Source organism: Lolium perenne, chromosome 7 (assembly GCF_019359855.2).
Source record: "Lolium perenne isolate Kyuss_39 chromosome 7, Kyuss_2.0, whole genome shotgun sequence".
Taxonomy (NCBI): Eukaryota; Viridiplantae; Streptophyta; class Magnoliopsida; order Poales; family Poaceae; genus Lolium; species Lolium perenne.
In genome coordinates this window covers 143,357,538-143,367,765 of record NC_067250.2, presented here as the reverse complement: position 1 = coordinate 143,367,765, position 10,228 = coordinate 143,357,538, and the positions used below count along the sequence as shown (strand labels likewise).

General features: G+C 45.6%; 1 protein-coding gene across 2 annotated transcripts; it reads left to right on the top strand.

The window, feature by feature from the left end:
* The first annotated feature begins 7,286 nt into the window (after positions 1–7,286).
* On the top strand, positions 7,287–10,228 carry LOC127318586 (uncharacterized). 2 transcript variants are annotated; one of them, XM_051349068.1, is made up of 4 exons: positions 7,287–7,750; positions 8,413–8,613; positions 9,195–9,289; positions 9,369–9,617. In XM_051349068.1, exons 1-4 carry the CDS (start codon positions 7,351–7,353, stop codon positions 9,477–9,479), a joined length of 807 nt encoding a protein of 268 aa, XP_051205028.1. In that variant the 5' UTR covers positions 7,287–7,350; the 3' UTR covers positions 9,480–9,617. The 2 variants fall into 2 exon arrangements, with proteins under 2 accessions (XP_051205028.1, XP_051205027.1); XM_051349067.1 differs by having other exon boundaries at positions 7,293–7,750; positions 9,373–10,228.

Here is a 10,228-nt window from a genome sequence, read left to right as displayed (position 1 = left end):
CATGATAGTTGATCTTGAGATCATCCGATCCCCACTCAACGGGATCCTCATCGCTTTCACTAGCTTCATGCACCTTCATCTTCAATGCAAGGTTGGGCTTGCGGGAGTTGTGGGCGCGAGCAACAAGATCCTCCGCATTCTTCTGGGAGATGTCCAGAGCGATGACTTCGCTAAGGACTTCATCGGATGTCATAGCACGGAAGGAGGCGTTTTGGCGGATGGCCGTCAACTTCACTTCCTCATAAGGGAGGAGAGCGTTGTAGAACTTGCGCTTGATCGAATGGTCATCCACGAACGTTGCTCCAAGATCTTGCATTTGCACGGCAAGAGCGATGAGGCGCCGATACATTTCTTCGGGGGTCTCTCCTTCAACCATGACGAAGTTGTCGGCCATGTTATTCACTTCATCAAAGCGAGAGCTTTGGATGCTTGCATTTCCGAGGAAGACCTTCTCAAGTTTGTCCCATGCTTCCTTGGCGGTCTTGAGCGAGCGGATATGAGCGCGGTCCTTGGGGGTGATGGCCATATGAATCATGTTGATGGCGGTGGCGTTGAGTTGGTCATCCACCACATCTCTTCTTGTCAAGATCTTTGGATCTCGTGGTGAATAGCCCTCCTCAATGATACGCCAAAGCTCGGTAGAAGCGCTGCGTACATGAGAACGCATTAAGAATTGCCAAGTCTCAAAGTTGTTTGACTCAAGTAGCGGTGGTGAACCATGCGACAAGATATGCGGCATAGGTATTGGAACGTTTATGGTGTAATCATTTGGTGGTGGCACCGCATGATAACCCCCTAGACGTTCCGCAACCGGTGTGTCATCATCCTTCCCTTTTGTTGAAGTGCCGGTATCCCCAAGCCCTTCCTTTTGTGGATCTTTTGTCGCTTGCGCGATAAAATCAACAAGAGGAAGGGGGTTAGCTTTTGGTGGCGGATCCTCGGCACTTGCTTTAGGGGGAGGGTTTGGTTTTTGTACAACCAACTCCATCATCATTGCCTTCATTTGGGCAACGATGGATGACTCCAATTTCTCGAGGTCATGCAACGTAGCCTTCGTGGAAACGATGGGCGATGATGGAGCGGGTGGCACAAGGGAAGGTGACCCATTCTTGTCCGCCTCTTGTTCATCCATTTCTTAGGCGGTAAAGCCCGAGCAAGAAACCTTGCTCTGATACCACTTGAATGGATCGTAGCGAACAAGAGGGGGGGGGGTGAATGGCGCTACGGCAAGTTTTAGTCTTTTTCAATTTTTATGCAACGGAAGGTAAAGGTGAGAACTTTAGCAATAGGGGTGATCCTACAATGAATAACGGACAAGTGCAACAAGTAAAGGAATCAACAAGATAACGAGAGTAAGGAGCGAGACAACCGGGGGCGCGAGGCGAGTCGAGGTTTGTTTCCCGCAGTTCCTTCCACTAAAAGAAGTACGTCTGCGTTGAGGAGGTGCTAGTCTCACACAAGAGACTAGACGGCCACACCACGAAGGAAGGCCTCACCTTCTTCCTCGAGAGAGCTCCACGAAGGTGCTCTCCCTCTTCCACTAAGGCACCGGTCGAGGCGGTGATTCCTTCACAAGGTTGGGGCGAGCTCCACACACAAGGATGCTCCCAACACCCTATGGATCTAGTACATCACCAAGCTAGACTCCATAGCTGCACATCTCCAATGCTCCACCATAGGAACCCATCTCCAATGCTCCACCAAAGGAACTCTTCCAATGCTCCACCAAAGGAACTCTTCTCCAATGCCCCACCAAGGAACTCTTCCAATGCTCCACCAAAGGAACTCTTCTCCAATGCTCCACTAAGGAACCCTACCACCAAGATCCACTAAGGAATAGCTAGTATTGGTGAAATCTCTCTTGGTAGAACTATAGATCGGGGTCTCCTCCACCTATCCTCAAAGTTTGGGCAAGATTGGTTGGATGGGGAAGGAGATCCTCAAGGATTAAGCTCAGCAACAATGGAGGAGAGAGAGGGGGAAGAGATAAAATCGTGTTGGGGAAGAAGGGGCCCTTAAATAGGCTCCTCCAAATCTAACCGTTATGTCCAGATTTGGCCTAAGCGGTACTACCGCTTCATGGAAACGGTACTACCGCTCTGAGTTCGAAATCCCTCCAGATCTGGTCAAAGGATGCAGAGCGGTACTACCGCACGAGGTACCGCTTGAGGTACCGCAATAGGGTCCAGACCTTACTGGATCCAAAGCGGTACCAGAGCGGTACCGGAGCGGTACTGCCGTAAAGCGTTACGGTACTTCAAGCGGTACCGTGAGCGGTACTACCGCTGTGAGCGGTACTACCGCTCCAGGTACTGCATGAGTACCGCAACTCATATTCTGGGTCAGATTCGGCGCAGACTCAGAGCGGTACCGTGGCCGGTACCTATAGGGGTAGCGGTACTACCGCTACAGGTACCGGTAGTACCGGCCTGGCTAAATCTGGTTTTCTTCCCTTTTTCAATCCAACCATGTCACCTCGCTAAACACACACAAAACCAGAAAACCTATCAACTACGCTTCAGTCTTCCGATCTTGACGCGTCCGGCGAGGTCACCGTGCTCTTGCAAATCTAACAATGATACTCAAGGCACACGGTGAGATTACTCAAGTGTTTTCATCAAACACACAAAACTTGGGGTGTGAATTTTGCTCTTACACTTGCTCCTTGCTCAATCATTGCACAAAAGTCTGCCAAGTCTTCACCACCATTAGAGCCACCTCAAGAACACAAGATTTGCAAGATCTCCTTCCTCCCCCAACCAAAGCTCTTGATCTTTGGAGATTCGAAGGAGAAGACACCGATCTACATCCTCACCGAAGCGATTTTCATTTCCCCCTCATTTGTTTGAGGGCCCTCTTGCTAGTGTTCCTTTTGGTTCCCTAGTTGATTGTTGTTGATGTGTTGTTGTTGTTGATTGTTGTATTGCTACAGATTTGGGAGCCTCCAATTTGGTTGTGGATGTGTGCCCCAAGAACCTTGTAAAGGCCCGGTTTCCGCCTCGAGGAAATCTCTTAGTGGAAGTGGGCTAGGCCTTCGTGGCGTTGCCCATAGGAGATCTGAGTGAAGCCTTCGTGGCTGTTGGTTTGGCTTTCGTAGCAACCACACTCCTCCAAACGTAGACGTACCTTCTTGCAAAGGAAGGGAACTACGGGAATCATCTCCGTGTCTCCGCGTGCTCCACTCTCGGTTACCTCTATCCTATTCTATCTCTTATATTGTGTAGCTATATCTTGCTTAGTTGATTACCTTGTCATATAGGTAAATTCACTTAGTTGCATATCTAGAGAATTTACCTTTGTGTCAAGCCTAAATTGAAAAAGAACTAAAAATTGGTTAGCACCTATTCACCCCCCTCTAGGTGCGCCATACGATCCTTTCAGTTATATTGTTGAGTTTATTCATGAAGCACTGAAAATTATTATGAGAGAGGAAAATATGGTTGTAGAAATTTTCATGGTACTAAAACACCTCTCTACATGCTGAAAATTTTGAAGTTACTCATGTTTTATCTACCTATGCTTGTCACTTTGTTCTTCATGAATTTATTTGTGTACAAGATTCCTATGCATAGGAAGTGGGTTAGACTTAAATGTGTTTTGAACTTGCTTTTTGATGCTCTCTTTGCTTCAACTCTCATCCTTATGTGAGCATCATTAAAATTACTGAGCCCATCTTAATGGCTATAAAGAAAGCACTTCTTGGGAGATAACCCATGTCTTTATTTTGCTACTGTTTTGTTGTGTCTTGGAAGTTGTTACTACTGTAGCAACCTCTCCTTATCTTTATTTTACTGCATTGTTGTGCCAAGTAAAGTCTTTAATAGAAGGTTGATACTAGATTTAGATTTCTGCGCAGAAACAGATTTCTAGCTATCACGAATTTGAGTAGGTCTCTCTGTAGGAAACTCAGAAAAATCTGCGAAAATTCATGCGTGTTCCTTAGATATGTACGCAACTTTCATTAGTTTTGAGTTTTCTGATTTGAGCAACGAAAGTACCTCGAAAAAAATCGTCTTTACTGGCTGTTCTGTTTTGACAGATTCTGTCTCTGTTTTTTTTTTGCATTGTCTCTTGTGGACTTTAAGTAAGACTTTCTAGACGTGGAGAGCTGTAGCTACTGTTTTATTGAGTTCTTGCAATGTGTCACTACAGGACTAAAGTGGATAAAAGTTTTTTGAGTACTAACCCCTCTAATGAAGTTTATGAGAAGTTTGGTGTGGCAGAAGTTTTCAAGGGTCAAGAGAGAAGGGTGATATAATGTGATCAAGAAGAGTGAAGAGCCTAAGCTTGGGGATGCCCCCGTGGTTCATCCCTGCATATTTCAAGAAGACTCAAGCGTCTAAGCTTGGGGATTCCCAAGGCATCCCCTTATTCATCAACTTATCAGGTCATTTCTAGTGAAACTATATTTTTATTCGGTCACATCTTATGTGCTTTACTTGGAGCGTTTGTGTGTTTTTATTTTTGTTTGTGTTTGAATAAATTCGGATCCTAGCAATCCTTGTGTGGGAGAGAGACACGCTCCGCTTTTTCATATGAACACTGGTGTTCTTCATTTTACTTTTAATGTTCATGGCGAAAGTTGGAAGCTACTGCACTTATTGTATTTGGTTGGAAATAGAAAATGCTTCATATTGTCTTGAATAATTTGATACTTGGCAATTGTTTTGAGCTTTCGAGTAGATCATGTTTAAGCTCTTGCATCATGTAGTCTAAACCTATTGGTGGAGAACTAGCGTAGAGCTTGTTGAAATTTGGTTTGCATGATTGGTCTCTCTAAGGTCTAGATATTTTCTAGTAAAAGTGTTTGAGCAACAAGGAAGACAGTGTAGACTCTTATAATGCTTGCAATATGTTCTTATGTAAGTTTTGCTGTACCGGTTCATACTTGTGTTTGCTTCAAACAACCTTGCTAGCCAAAGCCTTGTACTGAGAGGGAATGCTTCTCGTGCATCCAAAATCTTGAGCCAAAACCTATGCCATCTGTGTCCACCATAACTACCTACTATGTGGTATTTCTCTGCCATTCCAAGTAAATACTTCATGTGCCACCTTTAAACAATTCAAAAGTTATTATCTCTTATTTATGTCAATGTTTTATAGCTCATGAGGAAGTATGTGGTGTTTTATCTTTCAATCTTGTTGGGAACTTTCACCAATGGACTAGTGGCTTCATCCGCTTATCCAATAATTTTGCAAAAAGAGCTGGCAACGGGGTTCCCAGCCCCAATTAATCAACTTTCATTAATAATTCTCTTCACATGTTTGCCCTGATTCATCAGTAAGCAACTTAATTTTGCAAATAGACACTCCTTCATGGTATGCGTTTTCTGGGACTAACCTATTAACAAGATGCCGAAGTGCCAGTTCCTGTTTTCTGCTGTTTTTGGTTCCAGAAAAGCTGTTCGGGCAATATTCTCGAAATTCGACGAAACGAAAGCCAAACCTTCTATTTTACCGAGACGGACCCAGAACACCGAAGGAGAGACGGAGAGGGGCCAAGGGGGCCCCACACCACCTGGCGGCGCGGCCAAGAGGGGGGCGCACCCAGCTATGGGGTGGGCCCCTCAGGCACCCCCTCGTGCCGCCCTTTCGCCTATATATTCCTCGCGACGCGAAAACCCTACATCAATCGATCATATTCCAGAAAGACTCTAGGGGCGCCGCCGCCATCGCGAAACCTAGTTTCGGGGGTCAGAAGTTCCTGTTTCGGCACCCTGCCGGGACGGGGATCGACCCCCGGAGCCTTCTCCATCGACGCCACCGCCTCCATCATGCTCCGTGAGTAGTTCCCCCATGGACTACGGGTTCTAGCAGTAGCTAGTTGGTACTCTCTGTCCCATGTACTTCAATACAATGATCTCATGAGCTGCCTTACATGATTGAGATCCATCTGATGTAATCGGTGTTGTGTTTATTGGGATCCGATGAATTGTTACATTATGATCAGTCTATCTATAAAGTTTGTGAAGTTATTGTTGCTGCAATCTTGTTGTGTTTAATGTTTGTCACTAGTGCACGAGTGACATGATCTTAGATTTAAGCTCTATAATTATTGATTAGATTGTATCTACAAGTTGTTTGCACATGTCTATGTCCGGAACCCGAGGCCCCAGAGTGACATCAACTGGGATAACTGGAGGGGATGGCTTAGATATGAGATCACATGTTTTCACCAAGTGTTAATGCTTTACTCCGGTGCTCTATTAAAAGGAGTACCTTAATTAGCAGTAGATTCCCTTGAGGCCCGGCTGCCACCGGCTGGTAGGACAAAAGATGTTATGCAAGTTTCTCATTGCGAGCACGTATGACTATATATGGAAAACATGCCTACATGATTAATAAATTGTTGTTCTATCTTAATGCTATTTCAATCCTATCAATTGCCCAACTGTAATTTGTTCACCCAACACTTGTCACTTGTTATTGGAGAGTTACCACTAGTGTAGATAGCTGGGAACCCCGGTCCATCTTTCATCATCAAATACTCAGTCGGTCCTATATGCCATTAGAAGTAGTATCAACTATTTTCTGGTGCCATTGCCTACGTATCGCATCGCTTTGTGTTATTGTTACTATTGCTCTCATATTACTGCTTCTTTCACATCACCCCTGTTACTAGTGCTTTTCCAGATGCAGCTGAATTGACAACTCAGTTGTTAAGGCTTATAAGTATTATTTGTATCCCCTTGTGTCGAATCAATAAATTTGGGTTTTACTTCCTTCGAAGACTGTTGCGATCCCCTATACTTGTGGGTTATCAAGACTATTTTCTGGCGCCGTTGCCAGGGAGACATAGCTCTACTCATAAGTTCACCTGGGGAGTACACTCTACCTCTCTCTGTTTTTATTTTGTTTTGCTTAGTTTACTTTTGTCTAGTTTATTTGTGCTTAGTTTATTTCAGTCTAGCTGGAAGCGATTTTTGTGCGCGACAGTTTGAGAGACGGCGGGTGGATTAGAGATGCAAGTGGGCCAAAATTAAAGTACACCCTACTCTCTTTGGTTTAAAAATGAAATAACTTTTTTAGATAATAAAATTATTTTACTCCCCAATCCAAATTAATTGATTCCACTTTATCTAAATACAGATATATCTAATTAAAAAATGCATCTACATACATACATCCGTGTCTAAATAAAATGGAGTCAAATAATTTGAATCGGATGGAGAAGTTTATTTGTTTTGCACTATAATACAGCTGCAAAGGTCGCACTGCGGGCCCCGCACCAAGACTCCACCCGGTCAAGTCGCGTCGTCTCGGTGACTGTGACACCACCACAACCAACCATCCTATTCGCATCGCACTACCAGTTGCAGTTGCAGTCCCCGCCTCCCGCAGAACCCAGCCATGGCCTCCCTCGCGCGCCCCCTGCTCAGCCTCTCCCTCGCCGCCGTCCTCCTCCTCCTCCTCCTCCCCCCACTCCTCGCATCCGCCGCGCTCGTCCTCGAGGACGGCTACACCGTCTCCACGGCCGCCGACCTCAACCCGCGCCCGCCATCCACCGGGGCCCAACCCCAACCCTACGCGCTCCTCCCGCGGCCGCGCGCCGGGGACCTCCTCCTGCTCGACTCCACCGGATCCGCGCTCTACACCCTCGCCCTCCCCGTCTCCGCGGACGCCGAGCCGCGGAGGCTCGCGGGGGGCGCCGGCGCGTTCGGCCGCCCCCGCAGCGTCGCCGTCGACGGCGCCGACAACGTGTACGTGGCCGACCGCGAACACGCCGCCATCCGCAAGGTCGCGCCCTCCGGTGAGTCAGTGCGCTCCGCCTGCCTGCCGGTTCCTTTGTTGGATCGCTCGTGCTAGGGTTTAAGGTTTGTTCGATGGGGACTAGGTTGCAACCAATTAACAGGGACCTCTCGTGTCACGGCCGCAATTAATGCCCATGTTGGAACCTTGTGCACCTATCTCTTTTCTGGCCATCAGGTTGGGTTGGGCATGCTAATGTTGTGGACTCAAATTCTCCTCACGCTTTCGCTCCTAGATTTGAGTTCCTCAGGATACTTGCACGCTGAGATGAATTGGACAATTTAGTACCAGCTCATGTTTCAGCACGACTGCAGTAATCGGCTAATTCGCAACCCCGTAAGCACACCACACTCCCACTTTTAATGGTCCATTGTTCGTCATGAGCCTACCATATTTATCTGCGGTTGTGATACTTGAGTTCCAAATCTCCGACGGTCACCACCGCCAAGCTGTGCCATTGCAAAACTAAGGAATGCTATTTAATCTTCTACTGCCTAGATTTTTCCCATTTCCTACCTGCAGGATTATAATGCATCCATACATACTCATGCTATGTAGAGTTACTCAGACTCGAGTGCATGAAAAAGATAAGTTACGTAAGCATTTTTTTTTCCCAACAGTGTCTCATCTCTGCTGATTTGGTCTGTAAATGTATAATGGTAGGTTATACGACTACGATTGCTGGAGGGTACTCGGCAGGGACCGGTCGCAGGGATGGACCTGCACAGAATGCTACCTTTTCCCCTGATTTCGAGCTTGTCTATGTCCCCAGAATCTGTGCGCTCTTGGTCGCTGACAGAGGAAATAGATTGATTCGGCAAATCAATCTAAGGCCGGAAGATTGTGCGCATGAGACACAGAAAGGTTAGTGCAGATGGGATTTCAACCCTTTTTTACCATTTACATTCATACTGCTTCAGTCATGAAGTGCTCTGGTTTTGTTCTTGCTACCTGGTATATCAGCAAATTTGTAGCTTTCATGAGATCAAGTGAGCTCCCTCATCTGGATTAGCAGGGATTTCCATAGGTCCATGTCTGTAATCACAAAACGTATATGCATACATAATTATGCGTTAATTCATAACATCTTTGTTGGGTTGTGTCAAGTTAAGGTGTCAGACAATTAAGCACGTTTACTAATTATTTTACTTCTGTGTTATTCAAATTGTGTTATGTGTGTTGTTTTGGGGACCGGAGTGGTGAATACAAGATACTTCACTTTGAGGACTGTTTGGTCGGAACGTGTTTTTCCCATTTGTTCTGCAGATTTTGTTAGCATTTCCTGCTACTGTGATAGTTGGACTATTGATATGATATCGCATGCTCGTTGTTGGGATTCTGTTTGCGTATATTTTATATTTCGTTGACTATTCTACATTTCTGCTAATACCATGTTGTCAAAATTACGATGGTCTCACACTGTTATTGTTTACATCAACTTACAGGCTTGGGAAATACAACTGTCTCAATCATTGCAGTATTGGGTGCGCTGTTCGGTTCAGTTATTGGGTTCCTAGTCCGGCATTTTTACCCCTTCCATGTGAGTCTGAGACTGCTTCCTTTGTTACTTCTGAAAATATCGATGCAGTAATTAAGACAGTGTAACCTGAAACATGTAGGCAGGAAGTCTCCATCAACCGCTTTTTCAGCAGGGTACAGAAGCAATACAAGAGAACCCAGAGGAAGGCCACACTGATCAGTTTCTCCGACATCAGAAGCGCAATTGCTAACTCCATGCTTTATGCCCTCCTGCTGAAACTAATTAGAGTTAGTCGTGGCTATCTTACTGTTGTGTTACCAAGTATTAGGCTAGAGCGAGGAGTTCCCTGTAAGCCTTTTCCTTCTCTTGATCTAGACAAGTCCAGTACTGCTCCTTCTCTTCTTGATCTAGACCAGTCTGGTACTACTACTACTACCACGACTGGTCTTGCCAACGAAGCATTGCCCTCTACTGAACATTTGGGGGATTTCATCGGCTTCGATGGCGACACCGATACAGATGAGGGTAATGAATCCGCCTTTGATGATAGTTTCAATACTCAGGAAGAGAATAAAGAGGCATCAGTTGACAAGGATTTATGGACGCTCTTTGATAGTAAAGGCAGCTCTAAGAAAATAGATAACATGATTGAGTCCAACTTATTGGACTTTTCGGGTCAAGACGAGTATGGCAGCTCAGGTGTCAAATATTCTGGTGTAAGCAGGAGGAGGTTGCATGGAGATAGCAAGGTTCTCTAAGCTCGCTACTACTATCGATCAGGCAAGGTGGTCTAGAGGTGAATAAGTTGTGTTTGTATCTAGCAGTACCTTACTATTGCTGTGCGTGCATAAATAACTAAAAATGGACCGTGTCAGTATTTGCTGTGCTAGCGAGGGCAGGAGATGTAAAGTAACTACGTATGAAAACCATGCCATTCTCTTCTGTGGCTGTGGTATGTATGAACCTATGGTTGTCTTATATGTGTATAATGATCGTTCA